The sequence below is a fragment of the Megascapheus bottae genome, chromosome 25 (genome assembly GCF_031878675.1).
Source record: "Megascapheus bottae isolate mThoBot1 chromosome 25, mThoBot2.hap1, whole genome shotgun sequence".
In the NCBI taxonomy this organism is placed as follows: domain Eukaryota; kingdom Metazoa; phylum Chordata; class Mammalia; order Rodentia; family Geomyidae; genus Megascapheus; species Megascapheus bottae.
The window spans coordinates 5483827-5500587 of NC_143533.1; the positions used below are offsets into that span (position 1 = coordinate 5483827).

A 16761-nucleotide genomic window follows, 5' to 3' on the forward strand; every position below is an offset into this window, starting at 1 on the left:
TAAAACGAAAAGCTTGCTGAGTTAAAATCAACATGTCACCGGGGCTGTTTCCTCCTGGAAGAATGCCTGTCCTTGCATTTTCAGTTTCTTGGGCCACTTGCATTCATTCCTTGGTTTATGCCTCATTCCTGGAGATCACTTCAACCTGGTATCTATGTAGCTACCCCTCAAGCTCCTCACATACTTGCACAGGCCCTTTTGTTCTGAAAGGCACTGTTCATGGGTTCCAGGGACTAGGCAAGAGGGGATAGGCATACTTGGGGGTCACTTTTCAGTCCCCTATGGTCACACTGCTGGTTTATTTGCTGTGTTTCAACCAGGTACTATGGGGACTTGGGATAAAGGGATTTTTTTTTCAAGGACTATGCTCTCTGCAAACCAGGCTTTCTCCACCATGCCATGCACCACATAAGGCAAACAGTGTTCTTTTTCAGACCTCCAGTTCCCCAACCCTACCTTCCCTGGGGCCCTGGAACTCATGGGAGCCCCATGGTCCAGCAAGGGGCAGAAGTTAGTATTCAAGACACGTGTGCAAGGCTCACCTGCTCCCATCTCAAGGCCATGCAGCTGCCTGTGGAAGGTGAGGGGGGTGGTTGCTGAGACTAAATCATGTGGAACACAACCATAGTCAAAACAACTAGGCCTCCTACCAAGTCTCCAGGGGGAGCAGGAGACTCAGAGGTGAGGTGTGGGTGGGGAAAGCCATCTGGGGAGACAGGCCAGGTAGTGGCTCTCTACTGAGAGGATCTTCTGTAGCTTTCCAACATGTCTATCTGATTCCCCCCCACCCATCAATACCCTCATCCCTTAGCTCTATCCTCTCCCTAAAGAGATTTAAAAAACGACTTGGCTCCTCAAAGGCTGTATGTGTGTGTGTGTGTGTGTGTGTGTGTGTGTGTGTGTGTGTGTGTGTGTGGTTAACCTTGGAATGTTCCATATCTCAAGTAGATCTGAACAGCAAATCTGAGCAAGACTTGGGTTTTTAATCTGGAATTAGCACTAGCTGAGCAGTGTGATCTTGAGACAGTCCCTCAACTTCTCAGAGCTTGGTCTTCTCCCTTGTTGCCATGGTTTCCCAGTTTTGACACAGTGGAGGTGAAAACATAAGATGAGGTAAGTGACAGCTGGCCTGTCAAGTTTCCTTCCATTGTTTGGCATGAAGAGAGGAGGTCATGGCAAGTGACTTGAGTGTCCTTAAAATAAAACCCAACCCAACCAAATATTAATTGATGCCATATTAATTCACTGCCTTGAAGCTAGATAAAGTCTCAAAATGTCTTTGGGGACAGAAGCATTTTTGAACTTCGTGACGAGCAGTGCCAGCCAGCTTGACCATTCCAAAGGCACACAGATCTTTTTTCTACCCCTAGGAAATTTGGTCCTGAAACTATAATGAGAAACTTTGACATATGGCGATCATGGATATTTTTCCTATTCAGTCTAAATTCACATTCTTTCCCCCCCTTCACTCCCACCATGGCTTTGAACTTGGCCCCTGGTATTTCCTTGCCTTGGTGTAACTCAACAGCAACCAAACAGCATGTACGAAATCCCTCCGAATAAAATCAACCCCATGTGTGTCTTTACATCTTCTCTGTTCAACTGCCATGGCTTCTCAGGGAGAGGAGCAACTTCGTTCTGCAATTGAGTAAGATGGCAACAGGAAGGTTGGAAAGAGGAATCCACTGGCAGAGCTAGTATTCAGACTCACCGACTGCAGTGCCAGATGATTCAATCACAAAGTCATTGACTAAGGGTCTTGAGCTTGGCACAGATGAGTTTGGCCAAGTATACTGAATTCCCTGTGTCTGTATGGGTGGTCTCTGGCCCACCTCTGCTCCCCATTTGCTCTCATGTGTGGGGACATAAAAAGGGGGCTCCTGTGATGAGGATAGGGTGCTCTTCAAGGTAGATGACCCTCCCACAGGGTTAAAAGGCACCTTTTTATTCCACTGCCAGCCTACCTTCAGATACTACCTTCTGCCTGCCCCCATAGATTCACCTCGCCCTTCTCAGTGACCAAGAAAAAGACCCAGCACCTTGGCACCACTTTGCCAGTTAATGTCTAACTAAGGAATCTTTTTCTGCCCAAGAGTGCAAAACAGAGACCTGGCATTTCTGGGCACAGGTGTGACCCACAATATCAATTATTTGGTGTCTCTATTGGTGGTGGTGGAGGGCGTGTGTAGGGGTGGGAGGTGGAAGGGAAAAAGCAACAAGTTCACAGCCTGGAAAAAACAAGCATTGTGCCAAAAAAACAAGTTAAAGAAAATATCTGCCCCAAGGACACAATCTCAAGACACAGGAAATAATTTGGGGGTGAGACTGGCAGCCAGGGGCCAGTGTATGTGTATTTATAAGGGGCATGTACCTGACAGAGAAGCAGTCCTCCACTCTGACTCCAGGTAAAGATTATTCTGGGGGTGGATTTTTTTTCCCCTAGTCCTCCTTCTCTATCTAGTTTTCTGCTGGCTCCCCTTCAACCTGTGGGATGTGGGAAAGGAAGTTAGGTGTTTGCATGCTGTGGTCAGATTTGCCTATGAGTCATTACTTTGATGATTATTGGCTTCATGATGCATGGCAAGCCAGTTTCCTGATTACACCCAATAACTTTCCACCATCTTCTGTGTCCAATTAAGACACTCCTTCTTCGTCCTACTTCCTTCTCCCAAAAGAAAGGCTGGCTGAAGGTGCCATTTCTGAGACATGGGGAATCACAGAATAACTGTAGCCTAGATAAGAGAAGCCCACTGCCTGCAGAGCCTCGGCACTGCATGGATTCTGCACCCCAGCTTTTCGTGGGTGCCTCCTGCCACGGGGCAGTGTGTCAACCCCAACCTTCCTTCCACATAGGGAGGCGAGTTAAAGTGTGCATCTTCCCCTCCCCATTTCTGTTCTCAGGACTGGCAGCCTCCCTCACACCAGGGAGGGACTCATACTTGTGTTGAAGAAGATCTTCTCAGAAGAGCAGAGAGCATGGGCCGGCTAACCTCCCTGTCCTGGATATTGACTGTAATGGCAGTGAGCTCGTGGTTCACTGTAGTGGCTTCCTCTTCGGAAGCCAGTGAAGCCAGTAAGTGTGATCCTTGCATTCCAGCGCTTGTGTATGTGGCTGCCAGAAACAATGGCCCTTTGTAGAGATAGTCTTAGTCATTTTGCTTTATGATAGTCCTTGGGCTTGAACTCAGGGCCTGGGCACTGTCCTTGGGATTTCTCAAGGCTAGCGCTCTGCCACTTGAGCCACAGCACCACTTCTGGCTTTATCTGTGTACGTGTGTGTGTGTGTGTGTGTGTGTGTGTGTGTGTGTGTGTTTTACCAAGGAATGAAACCCAGGGCTTCATGCATGGTAGGCAAACACTCTACTACTAGGCCGTGCTCCTGGTCCCTCATCATTCTATGACCCTTAGGACTTATAAAATCTTTATTCTAAGCTCCCCCCCCACCAGTTCTGAGGTTTGAACTCAGAGCCCAGGTGCAGTCCTTGAGCTCCTTTCTCAAGGAGCGCTACCATTCCAGCTATGGGTCTACTTCTGGCTTTTTGGTAGTTAATTGAACCTGAACGACCCCAAACTTTCCTGCCTGGGCTGGCTTTGAACTGCGATCCTCAGATCTCAGCCCTTTGACTAGTTAGGATTCCAGGCATCAGCTATGGCACCCAGCTTTTTAATTTTTTTTTAACTGTTGCTTCTGTTGTGGACAGACAAAAAGTGACAGTCTGCCAGGTGGCCTTGGAGACATTTTCAGAGAGCAGGGGATGCCATGCATGGTGGTTGTGAAGGCTCAACTGGGCAGGGGAAAGGACTTGGGGCAGAGAAGCCACAGAATATCCGAAGGCTGGGAAGGAGGTCACAGGTTCACCATCAATCTTCTGAATGGGAGAATGTTGATTTTTTTAAAAAAAAGATGACAGGCAATGTTTAACAGGGACTATATGTCAGAGTGAGGCCGTCGCAGGGACGTGGGGACTCGGTTGGTTTGGTCAGCCTGCACGACAGAGTTGAGTCTTAGGTCAGCTGCCTCGGGGAAGCGGGAGGATTTTGTGTGGCCCCACTGTGCACACTCTGGGGTCGGGCTTGCTCCTCCACAGGAAGATGCTCCGAGTGTCACAGCAATGCCACGTGCATGATGGATGGGGTTGTCACCACATGCTCCTGCCGTGAGGGCTTCTCCGGCGATGGGCTGATATGTGTGGACGTCGATGAGTGTGCCATTCCTGGGGACCACAATTGCTCGGCCAACAGCAGCTGCGTGAACACACTGGGCTCCTACACGTGTGTCTGTCCTCAAGGCTTCTCCATGGTGCCCGAGCTGGGCTGCCTGGATATGGATGAGTGCCTGGGCCCAGAGGGTGCCCTCTGCCATTCCCTGGCCACCTGTGTCAATGTGCAGGGCAGCTACTCGTGCGTGTGCCCCCAGGGCTATGTAGGGGATGGATGGCACTGCGAGTGTTCCCCTGGGTCATGTGGGCCCGGCCTGGACTGCCTGCCCCAGGGCCACAATGGTGAGCTGGTGTGTGCTGACCCGTGCCAGGCGTACCACACGCTGGATGAGTACTGGCGCAGCAGCGAGTACGGTTCTGGCTACTCCTGTGACACCAACGTACGAGGCTGGTACCGGTTCGTGGGCCAGGGTGGCGTCCGCATGGCGGAGACCTGCGTGCCAGTCCGGCGCTGTAACACGGCTGCACCCTTGTGGCTCAATGGCAGTCACCCCTCCAGTGACAAAGGCATTGTGAACCGGACGGCCTGCGCTCACTGGAGTGGCCACTGCTGCCTGTGGGACACAGCCATCCAGGTAAAGGCCTGCGCTGGAGGTTACTACGTCTACAACCTGACACCACCCCCTGAGTGCAATCTGGCGTACTGCACAGGTGAGCTGGGGGGGGCCAGGCCCCCCTGTCCCCTGCTTTCCAAGCCCTGGTGGTCACCCTGGATCTCTGGAGACTGATCTTCCAACCTCTGTGGCCCTGCAGATCCCACTTCAGTGGAGGGGACGTGTGAGGAGTGTGGAATTGACGAGGACTGCATCTCGGATAACGGCAGTTGGCGGTGCCAATGCAAACAGGACATCAATGTCACCGGTGAGGGGACGGGGGCGGGGGGAGTGCAGCAGAAGGAATTGCTTTGTTTATTGAGATGCAACAACCAAATTGGGGAAGCAAATTTCCTTCCCTCCCCCCCCCTCTTTCTTTTAGAAGGTCAAAGTAAGTACCACAGAAAGGTCATCATAAGAATTCTGGGAGCTATATCCTAAAAACATTAAAATAATAAATAACTAAATGCTAAAAGTTTTAAAAGAAAATCTGAGAGAGAGAGAGAGAGACACACACACAGACAGACAGACAGACAGACAGACACAAGAGGAAGAGAAAGATACTCAGGGACATAAAGTCCACTTCAGTTGAAAGGTCCACTAACCCCCCCCCCCCACAACTTAAAACTGTCAAGAAGATCTAAGAGGGGAGGGGGTCCTTGATTCTTTCCTTAGTTGCTTCCAAAACTCCTGGAGATGAGGGGGTCATTCCCTGAATCTACTTTAAATGCTCCCCCATACTTCCACTCGCTGCAGATGGAAGGCAGGGCACTGGCCCTCTCCAAGCCTCAGTTTCCCCTTGTCTACACTCAGCGGAGGTGGATAGTGTTTTTCCAGACTTCAATCAGGATTTCAGTCACCTCCTTCCGCCACTTGGAAACTTTGCTGTTTTCAAGGCTCTCCTATGCCGTGAGCTGTGGAGTGAACTGGTTGTTCTTTGAATTGACTGAGTTCTCCTTCTGTGATTGGTACTGGCTGGTCAATTGATTTTGGCCATGGTAGGGTTTGAACTCAGGGGCTCTGGCTTGCCAGGCAGGTACTCTACCACTCGAGCTACACCCACCAGCCCTGAATCTCTTCTTTCAGGTTAACTTGAGATGCTTTGTGGTCATCATTGAGTTTGTCTGCAGCATGCTGACAGTTACCTCAAAGTAAATACAATAGAAAGATTGTTAGGTCCTAAAAACATTAAAATAAACATAGTTTTAAAATATCCCTTTATAGCCATGAAAAGAAATCTAACTAGCTGTCGACATCTGTCCTCAATCCTAGCTAGGGCTGAGGCCCATTGTCTGTTTAGGAGGAAAGAGTAAGCATGTATGGTAGTAAAGACACTACAGATAAATTAGGTCTGTTACACACAAAACAGATAGAAATTGTAGTTAATGTTTTCTTCTTGTGTTGTTGTTGGTTGTGGGGCTTGAACTCAGGGACCAGGCACCATCCCTAAGCTTTTGTGCCCAAGCCTAATGCTCTACCACTTTGAGCCACAGCTTAACTCTAGTTTTTTGATGGTAAATTGGAGATAAGAGCCTCATAAACTTTTCTTCCCAGGCTGACTTTGAACCTTGATCCTCAGATTTTAGCTTCCTGAGTAGCTAGAATTACAGGTGTGAGCCACCAGTACCCAGCTTCTTCTTCTTCTTTTTTTTAAAAATTGAGATTCAATACTATTAGTGAAAAACCCAAAACACCACCCTACTTTTGGGATACATTGGTTTTTAGGGGTCTGGGGGTGCCGTGGGGGGAGGGGAGGTGGGTAGAAGCTTGACTACTTCCATTCTACAGTGTTTATAATCCATGCTTGTGCTCCCCTCCTTCTGAGAGGTGAGACCCTCCCTCCGCTAGTGGCCAGTCTGGAGAGTTGTCCCTGGTTTCGGGGTGGAAGATACTAGGGTCAGGGGTGGATATGCTGAAACCCCAAGTTTCAGACACCGGTTCCACATTCTGCTCTATTCCTGCTTGTTTCACAGATGTTTCGCTCTTGGATCAAAGGCTGGAATGTGGGGCCAATGATATTAAGATGTCCCTGAGCAAGTGCCAGCTACGGAGTCTTGGCTTCAAGAAGGTCTTCATGTATCTGCAGGACAGCCACTGCTCAGGCTTCAGCGAGAAGCGTGAGCAGGACTGGATGTCCGTGGTAACACCAACCCGAGATGGCCCTTGTGGGACTGTGCTGACCGTGAGTTACAGCCGGCAGAGGGCAGGGGCAGGGACCTCGTGAGTTCAGCCCCAGTTTCTACAGAAATTCTATGGGTTTGGATGAGCTATTTCATCCATTTCCAGTGGTGTGTGTGTGGGGGGGGTGTCTCTGAATTACTAGTGTATTTCAGTGGTCTTCAGTTGAGACCACATTTATTTTAGGGACCCCCCTCAAGTTTTTAAGGGGAGCATTGTATGATCTCTGTCGGTCTTTCTGTCTCTGCCTCTCTCTTTTGTTCTGGTACTGGGACTTGAACTCAGGGCCTCAAGCTCTTACTTGGTTTTTCACTCAAGACTGGTGCTCTAGGGCTATTCCACTTTTGGCTTTTTTTTTCTTTTTGTAGTACATGGAGATAAGAGTCTCATTGATTTTTCTGGCCAGCTGGCTTCCAACTTAGGGTTTGAACTGAGACCTCAGTCTCCTGAGTAGCTAAGATGACAAGATGTGAGCCTCTAACACCCAGACTTCCTTCTCCTTTTATGCCAGAAAATTAAAAAAAAATCAAAAGAAAGGAAGAAATTGTTAGATTCTGATCTTCGGGATCCTATCTCTACAGAGATTCTATTTCCCTGCTTTCCTTTCTCCTTTGAATAAACCTGCTCTGTCTGCTTTTACAGAAAAAATATTATTTGCTAAGAATGGAGTGTGAAATCTCATGCATGGTGACTTCACACCTGGATTAGAGTCTTTAAGAGAGGAAGAACAGGGCAATAGGATAGGCTGACATTTCTTAGCTTCCATGCAGCAGAGAAAATCAGTCATTCAGTTACTGGGGACCCATGTCCCCTCCAAGAAGCCGGGATGTGACAGCCTTGCCTTAGAGTCACTGAAGAAAGGATGTCTGCAATGGGGTAGGAGGAGCATTTAGTTCAGAGACGGCCCCTACTGACAACTCTTCCTCATGGAGGCCCGGAAGTCAATGTGTTTGTGCCTGTGTGTGCATGTATGCAAATGGCCAGATATAAATGGCTCTGGTTTCACCTTCCCCCACATATTCTCATTCCCCATTTTTCCCCTTCCCTCCAACTCAGCGGAATGAAACCCACGCCACCTACAGCAACACCCTCTACCTTGCCAAAGAGATGATCATCCGTGATGTTAACATCAAAATCAACTTTGCCTGCTCCTATCCACTGGACATGAAAGTCAGCTTGAAGACCACTCTGCAGCCGATGGTCAGGTGTGGCCAGCTTCCCACCAGCTCTGCCCCACAAGACCTTAACCATGAGGTCTCCAGCTGTCCTGTCACCTGTGGCCCAGAGGGAGCTGAGTGTGGCAGGGGATAAGAGAGGCAGGAGAGCTCAGTGGGGAAGCTGTGTGCTAGGGGATCCCTGAACCCAGACTCAAGTCCAGGCTGTGTCCCACTCTCCTTCCAGGAGTCTCAGAGGTGGTGTTCTGCAGATGTGCATTTAATCTGTGAGAGTTTCGGTGGCTTTTCAGGGGGACAAGGTGGGAAAGAAGAACTGAAAGATGAGAGGATTTAAGTTTATTCATAGGATGAGATTTTAGGAATTAAAAAATAATAATATGCCTCGATGCCTCAGTTTCCCTCTTCCTCTTGTCAACGGGAAGAGGTATGTACAGGGGTAAATTTGCAGGGGTGAGGTGGGGACTTGCCTGCAGGGGTGTGCTGGAGAAGTTCTGCCCATCCTTGGTACCACCTGAGGTTTTGGGTTATTTTCAAATAAAAGGATCCTGTTGTTAATGACAACAGAACAAGTCTTTGAGTCAGGATAGTGTTGCAGGCCGGTGATGCTGGCATTGGACAGAATGACTAGCATTGGTTTACTGAGTGCATTCCACCAAGTGATATCTCATTAAAAACCTTCCCCATTAAGCCCCAGAAGATTTATGTTCACCGTTCCCTTTAGACGAAGGTGGAAATTGAGGCTCAGAGAAGTTTGTGGAACTTACTCTTCAGTTTGTACCTGAGTCTACAGACAAAATACCATAGACTCCAACAAGGGACTGTAGTAGACATTGCTAATCTATGATGTAAAATCTATTTAAGGGGCCACGCTGAGACTCAAACACCTTCCCTGCCTGCATGCTCTGTCATGCCTTCCATCAGACTTAGCTGGTACTGGCTACTGATTGGATGGCTGGTTGATTTGGAAGAAGAAGGTTGTTCTTGGCAGGTCTTTGATTAGAATATTACTCGACCAAGCAGTGCTCGGGCATCCTGTGGCAGTAACCGAGGTCTGGTCTTAAATAAGACATCTCGATGGGTTAATGACTAATCAGGCCATGATCAACATAACTGATCTGTCATACCACTGGTATTTTTTTTTTAATTTAGTGTCAGGGAGCAAGTCTGTGAGCAGATCCCTCAAGCTGAGCTGGAGACCTCCCTCCTGTATATATGTATACACATTATGTGGATGCAAATATGTATGTATATATATGTATATATATGTATATATGTATATATATATATATGGTTTTTCATCTTGAAGGCTTACCATCTTGAAGTACCAGCAGTGAATGAGGAACCACATGTGTTACTCAAGACCAGGTCTATAGCCCCACAGGTAGCCTCAGCATCAACAGGAGCTAATAAAAATGCAGGCCTTGAGCCCTGACCTAGATCTTCTCAGTCAGGCCCTTCCCCACTCCGGGGAACCTCTGTGTGCCCCTCCCAGGGAACTGGGCCAGAATGGGTGAATTCTAGTCTTCTTCCCAGATAAAAATGCCACAGAAGATCAATGGCCCAGGTCTGTGATCCTAGCTACAGGAGGCTGACGTCAGGATTGAAAGTTCAAAGCCAGGCAGGAAAAAAAATAATCCATGAGACTCTTATCCTCACTTAACTACCAAAAAGCTGGAAGTAGAGCTGTGGCTCAAGTGGTAGAGTTCTAGCATTGGGCAGGAAACAAACCAACAAAATTAAGAACAACAAAAAACCCAAACCCTCAGGGATAGCACTCTGACTTAAAGCCCTAGGAGTGTTGTACACACACACACACACACACACACACACACACACACACACACACACACACACACACTGGCACACACATGTCAAGCCCTGTGCAGGACTGTGAACCAGAAAAGGTACCTTTAGCCTGTTCTCCATGTGGTCCTCTCACCAGTGCTCTCCCCCCCTCCCCGCAGTGTCTTGAACATCAGTGTAGGGGGGACAGGCGTGTTCACGGTCCGGATGGCACTTTTCCAGAGTGCTTCCTACACTCAGCCTTACCAAGGCCCCTCAGTGGCCCTGTCCACGGAGGCCTTCCTCTACGTGGGGACCATACTGGATGACGGAGACCTATCCCGATTTGCAGTACTGATGACTAACTGCTATGCCACACCCAGCAGCAATGCTACAGACCCAGTGAAATACTTCATCATCCAGGACAGGTATTCCTACGTGGGGACCATGGAAGGGATTCAGGGTGGTAGGGGAGGGGTGTGGGGGCTGGGGGAGGGGTGTCTTTTCATGTGGATGGAAGAAGAGCATGTCTTTGTATTAATTATTCTCTCCCTGAAACTTAACCCTGACCATGAGTACAGAGCAAAAAAGCTACAGATGGGCCTGGCAGTGGCTCGTGCCTGTAATCCTGGCTGAGATCTGAGGTTGGTGGTTCAATGCCAGCCTGGGCAGGAAAGCCCATGAGACTCTTTTTTTTTTTTTTTTTTGCCAGTCCTGGGCTTGAGCTCAGGGTCTGAGCACTGTCCTTGGACTTTCTCAAGGCTAGAGCTCTACCACTTGAGCCTCAGCACCACTTCCAGCTTTTTTCTATGTATGTGGTACCGAGGAATTGAACCTGGGTCTTCTTGTATACTAGGCAAGCACTTTAACCACTAGACCAAACTCCCAGCCCTGCCCATGAGACTCTTATCTCCAAAATTAACACACACACACACACACACACACACACACACACACACACACTAACAATGTCCTCACACAACTGTCTTTGTTCTCTGTGTGTGTGTGTCCTGGGGCTTGTTTCTTTTTTATTTTTTATTTTTTGGCTCCACCCTGGCACTCTACCACTTGAACCACGTCTCCACTTCTGGCTTTTTGGTGGTTAATTGAACATAAAGGGCCTCTAGGGCTTTCTGAGTAGCTAGGAAAACAGGCGTGACCTGCCAGTGCCCAGCTTTCTGGCTCTCTTTTCTCCTGGGCTGTAATAAAGATCCTTGGAGAAATGAGCTGAGGGAAGCTACCCCGATCACAGACTCAACAGGTGCTGGTGGGTGTGGCATTTAAGCCCAGGACGTCTGCCTCTATTGTCTTTACCCACTATAACCTATTGCATAATCTGCTTTCCCACCAGCTGTCCACAAACGGAGGACCAAACAATTCAAGTGCTGGAGAATGGGGAGTCCCCTCAGAGCCGGTTTTCCGTGCAGATGTTCCGGTTTGCTGGGAACTATGACCTGGTCTACCTGCACTGCGAGGTGTACCTGTGTGACACAGAGAAGGAGAAGTGCAAGCCGGTGAGCCTCTGCCTGGCCCACAGCCCTTCCTGTCACCACATGACCCCAGGTGTGGCCAGAGACAGGACGGGGGAGGGGGGAGCGGAGTCAGGTGGGGCACCTGAGCTTGTAAGGGGAAATCCATGGGGCCCAGTGACCTGAGAACACCTGGCCGGTAAGCGCTGTGGTTTATGGAGCGTGCCTTCTGATAAGAAGCTGGCGTGTGTGTGTGTGTGTGTGTGTGTGTGTGTGTGTGTGTGTGTGTGAGAGAGAGAGAGAGAGAGAGAGAGAGAGAGTCAGTCCTGGGGCCTGAGCACTGTCCCTGAGTTGTTTTGCCCCCTTTCCCCCCCTCAAGGCTAGAGTTTTACCACAACTCCACTTGTGGCTTTATTGGTGTTGGTTGGAGATAAGAGTCTCATGAATTTTCCTGCTCGGGCTCAAATCTCAGCCTCCTGAGTCAGCTAGGAGACAGATGTGAGGCATTGGGGCCCTGCAGAGGTTGGCACTCTTAAAAATCGGTGCCCGGGTTGCATTTCTCTCCCTCCCTCTCTCTCCCCCCACCTCTCTCTTTAACTTGATGTTCACAGAAATTCTGTGGGAGGTATTGCCGCTCCCTCTTTCTGAATGGGAAGAGGGGTGCAGAGAGATGAGATGACTTTGCTGCTGTCAGAATGCATGGTAGGCCAAGACCCGATCTCTCGGCTCTGGCCCCAGGCAGGGGAGATCACCCTCCAGGTGCCGCTCTCTTTACCCCAGCACCATGGCTGTGCCCTCCCCCATGGCGTGTTCTCTGTCTTTCTCCTCTGCAGACCTGTTCTGGGACCAGATATCGAAGCGGGGGCTCCATAGACAAAGCCCGTGTGCTGAACTTGGGCCCCATCACCAGACAAAGTAAGAGAGCCACTAAGTCCTTATGGTTTCTAGCTCAGAATTCCCTCTAGAGAGGAGGGGGGGGCTTGCTCCTTTCATCTCACTGGGGACCCAAGAATAGGAGAGACAGGCTTTTCCAGCCCAGGACTGATACAAAGCGCCTTTCCTATAGACCACTGCCTCCTCTCTCCCTCTCTCCTACCTTCATATCTTCCTTCCTCCCTTTGTTCTCTCCTTTTCTTCCCTCCCCTCTCTTTTTCCTCTCCTTCCTTCCTTCCTTCCTTCCTTCCTTCCTTCCTTCCTTCCCTTCCTCCCTCCTTCCCTCCCTATCTCCCCTCTCTCTTCCTCCCTCTCTTTTTCTTCTTCTCTTCTTTCCCTTTCCTCCCTCCCCCTCCCTCTTCATTTCTTCCCTCCCTTCTCCCTTTGTCCCTCCCTCCCTTCCTCTGCCCCTCCCTCCTTTCTTCTTCCCTTTTCCTTCCTTCCCTCCCTCCTCCCTCCCTCCATCACTGAGCAAGTGTCCTTTGGCCCCCTGAGTGCAGACCCCATGCTGGTGCTTGGGGTTTAGTGGGGACAGGCACACAGGCCCGGCTGGCCTAGGGACCCAGAGAGACGATTCAGATGACCCCCTTAGATGTGCATGGCTGCAGGTATCTGCCATATTGCTGAGTGGAGAATGTGAAGAAAGGGGAGTATGGGCAAAGAGCCTGTGGTAGGAAGCGTCCTAGCCTGTTCAAGGAACTACGAGAATTCCAGCCAGGGCAGGCTGTGAGTGGTGTTGGATGAGCGATGCCTGTGCTCCGTTGGGGCCTTGCAATTCTTCTTCCTCAGGTTTTGTGTGTCTTCCATGAAGGCAGTGGGTAGCTTTAGGAAGGTCACTTTGGCTGCGAGAAGAACAGGCTGAAGAGGCTTGGGTCCGGCTACTCATCAGGTCTTCGTTCTTCTCTTTCCCTGCTACAGGTATGCAGGCCTCTGTCTCCCGGGCTGCTGCCAGCAGCTTCGGTAAGTTCAGGTCCTTTCTACACAGAGGACAGTTTCACAAAGCTTCCCAGAGGGCTTTCAGCCAGCCTGGCCTGCTCTGATGAGCTCCAAGGGAGGACTTACTATGGAAATGCCTGGGGCTGGGCCTGGGCCTGTATGTGAGCGAGCCCCGCCCCCCCCCATATACACCTAACCTGTTCTATTGGGTGCTTCCTGTAGCTCTGATGCCCCACCTTTCTTTACCCATTCAGAATTTGCTGACTTGTTGAATTGCTGACAGATAGTTGCTGAAAATCATTAGGTGTCAGAAGGCATGCTGGGTGCTGGAGTGAGCACTGTAGGCAGAGTCCTGGGGCTTCTTCACAGCTCAGTTCACAAAAAGGCCAAGATATGGTGGCTTTTTCCCCCCCTCTTGATTTTTCATAGTGACTGAGTTGTCTGAACTGTCTAGAAGTGCACAGAATCAGTATGGTCATTGCCTGTCTTGGTTCTGGCCTCTGGACTCGAGGGGGTGGTGACATTAGTCTGTGCTACCAGGGCTCGTTCAGCCCGTCCCTAGTGAACTTGAAACGGGGGAGCCAGGACGTACTATAAAGGGCTAGCTCTCTGCAAATATCCTGTAAGGTCACCCACAGGTTGGGCACTGTGTAAAAATACCCAATTGAGGGGGTATCAATTTGGAGGCCAGAAGAGAGAAACTGTCAATAAGTTCACCTGGGAAGGTGCCTTTTTCTATTTTTTTTTTAAATTCAGAATGGACAAAAAGAGATTGTATTTTAATTGAAGTTTAGGTCAGAGAATGACAAAGTAAAAGCACTGAGGAGCCAGTGGCCTGTGCTTGTGATTCTTGTTCCTCAGGAGGTTGAGATCCGAGGATTGTGGTTCGAAGCCAGCTGAGGCAGAAAAGTCTGTGAGACTCTTATCTCCAATTAACCACAAAAAAAAAGAAAAAAAAAATAGCTGGAAGTGGAGCTGGGTCTTAGGTGGTAGAATGCTAGCCTTGAGCATAAAAAGAGCTCATGGAGAGCACCCAGACCTTGAGGTCAAGCTCCCGTACTGGCACACACACACACACACACACACACACACACACACACACACACACACACACAGAGAGAAAAGCAACAAAGCATCTTTTCTCTAACCAATCACCCCTCTCCTGACTCATGATCGCCTTTCCTGATTGGTCCACTTGCAGGAAGCACCCTGTTAATTTGCATAAAAGCACATTAGTGCCATCATTGCTTTTCTTTCAGGGTTCCTGAAGGTCCTGCAGCCTCTGCTTCTCTCGGCCACCTTGACCCTGCCATTTCAGTGATGGGTGGCAAAAAAAACCCTAGGCGCTGCTTCCCAGTCCACTTCCTGCTCACCAGGATGGCAGAGGCAGCCAGTGTTCCAGCCATAGTGGAGAGGCCGAGGCTCCTGTGTGCCTGCTCCAATGTGCCTTCCTTAATTCCCAGCTACAGAAAACCACCCCTGCCTTTAACTGCTGCTTGTTCTCCAAATGGGACTTGCGATGTGTCTGTACGCGAGGCCCCTGTCTCTCGAAGAGTGCAGAAAAAATAATAATGATAGAAGGCTGGCCATTGGAATCATTCATTCATTGGAGACACATTTGCTGTGGGTGGAAATAAACAAACAGACTCCATCTCTATCCTTAGGGAGTTTATAGTCTGCTACAAGAACCAAAGGTTCTACTGTGAGACCTTAGATAAGACACAATTTCTCTGAGCCTCATCCATCTATGCATCCATCCACTTACCTATGGATCCACCTATCCATTTATCTACCTATCCATCTGTTCACCCATCTAGCCATCCATCCACCCATCCATTTACTTATGCATCCATGCATCCATGCATGCATCCATCCAAAAAATGTCTTCACTGAACTTCTAATTTGCCAGATGCTAGGATATAGTTGGGATCACAGAGAACAATCAGACACAATCCCTAGCCACTCCACTTCTCCTTCTACTTGGAAAAAGAGAACTTGAACAAATAACTGCAAGGCAGACTTTCAAAAATGCCATGATTAATAGGCAATGTCTGCTTTTCTATCCTAGGGCTAATAAATAAGACTCCTTGTAGGGTTCACTGAGTTTTCCAGATACATCTCTGAGGACCTCGTATGTGCCAGGTTCTGTGAAGGGGATCTGGAGAAGTGGAGACAGAGAAGCAGAAGAAGCTCTGCTTTGGGAGCTTCTCATTATTAGCAGAGAGAAGGGGTGAGCTGGGCAGTGCTGGGTATTGGGCTCTCCTGAAGGTTCCTTCTCTCCATTACACATCTCTCTCCCAATCTGGGAGTTGTAGATTTGTTTCCAGGGCATGCCCAGCAGTGGAGATCTAGACCCATTCTCCTCATTGGCAGAGAGGCCTTGTTCACCCTCTAAGATGGACAAGAGCAGAAACTACGAAGTTTCTGAGCCCAGGAGACATAGAGCGACTCAAAGATCCTTTAACCTTCTTTTCCCAAAAGCAAAGGGCATGAATCTAGTTGGGAACTCTCTGTCCTGTCCCAGCTGCTTCCCTGGACTGTAGGCCTCCAAGAAAGGCCAAGGCCTCATTGGATCTCCGGGAAAACCACACATGTGTATCTGTGAATGAGAACAGGCGGGCAGCATATCACACACTAAGGGCCTCTTATCACACTTAGTGGGCATACCTGCTGCCTCTCTGCAAGAGCATTATGTAAGAGGCCTCCAGGCTGGTTTCAGTTGGATCCATAGTCAGCCTGTGGTGAGCTGGGCTTAGCTAATAAGGTTTCCCTCATCTGACTTTGACTTAGGCACAACTGAACAGAAAGAAGAAAAACCTAAGCCAAGAAAAAGAGAACTGAAGGCCAAAAACAACTACTGAGGATGTAGGGGTGGGAGTGGGGGCGGGGGAAGAAAACACATCAGAATTATTTTATCTCTTTGCTCCTGATCCTTTCTTTTCCTCTCTTCTTTTTCTATTAGCAGCTATTTAGTTCAGTTTATCTAACTGAAACTTGGGGCATAAATACCAGGCTCTGTATGGCACTGGGGCTTGAACTCAGAATCCTATGTCCTTCCTTAGATTTTTTTTTTTTTTTGCTCAAGGCGGCGTTGTATCACTTGGGCAGTAACTCCCCTTCCTGCATTTTGGTGGTGAATTGGAGATAAGAGTTTCTGAGACATTCCTTCCCTGGGGCTGGCTTCTAACCTTGATCCTCAGATATCAGCCTCCTGAGGGGCTGCGATTACAGGAATGAGCCACTGGCTTCACCAGACATTGTTTTGGCCAGTCCTGGGCCTTGAACTCAACCTGAGCACTATCCTTGGGCTTTCTCAAGCTCTACCACTTGAGCCACTTATCACTTCTAGTTTTGTTTTGTTTTTTTTTTCTGTGTATGTGGAACCGAGGAATCAAACCTGGGTCTTTGTGCATGCTAGGCAAGCACTCTACCACTAGGCCACACTCCCAGCCCTTTTACTAGACATTTTTATAAG

The 16761-nt window shown here is 49.1% G+C and overlaps 1 protein-coding gene across 1 annotated transcript; it reads left to right on the plus strand.

The window, feature by feature from the left end:
• The first annotated feature begins 2327 nt into the window (after positions 1 to 2327).
• On the plus strand, positions 2328 to 14873 carry Umod (uromodulin). The gene is made up of 11 exons (XM_090358085.1): positions 2328 to 2405; positions 2902 to 3064; positions 4089 to 4871; positions 4974 to 5081; positions 6787 to 6995; positions 8048 to 8196; positions 10131 to 10376; positions 11300 to 11462; positions 12251 to 12332; positions 13269 to 13310; positions 14546 to 14873. Exons 2-11 carry the CDS (start codon positions 2977 to 2979, stop codon positions 14605 to 14607), a joined length of 1932 nt encoding a protein of 643 aa, XP_090214211.1. The 5' UTR covers positions 2328 to 2405; positions 2902 to 2976; the 3' UTR covers positions 14608 to 14873.
• The last annotated feature ends 1888 nt before the right edge of the window (positions 14874 to 16761 follow it).

Bases quoted from the DNA above. Each gene is read 5' to 3' on its own strand.
- Umod (XM_090358085.1), top strand. From the start codon at position 2,977: ATGGGCCGGCTAACCTCCCTGTCCTGGATATTGACTGTAATGGCAGTG. The intron at 8,197-10,130 runs GTGTGGCCAGCT...CCCTCCCCGCAG, and splicing joins ACTCTGCAGCCGATGGTCAG to TGTCTTGAACATCAGTGTAG. The intron at 11,463-12,250 runs GTGAGCCTCTGC...TCTCCTCTGCAG, and splicing joins AGAAGGAGAAGTGCAAGCCG to ACCTGTTCTGGGACCAGATA.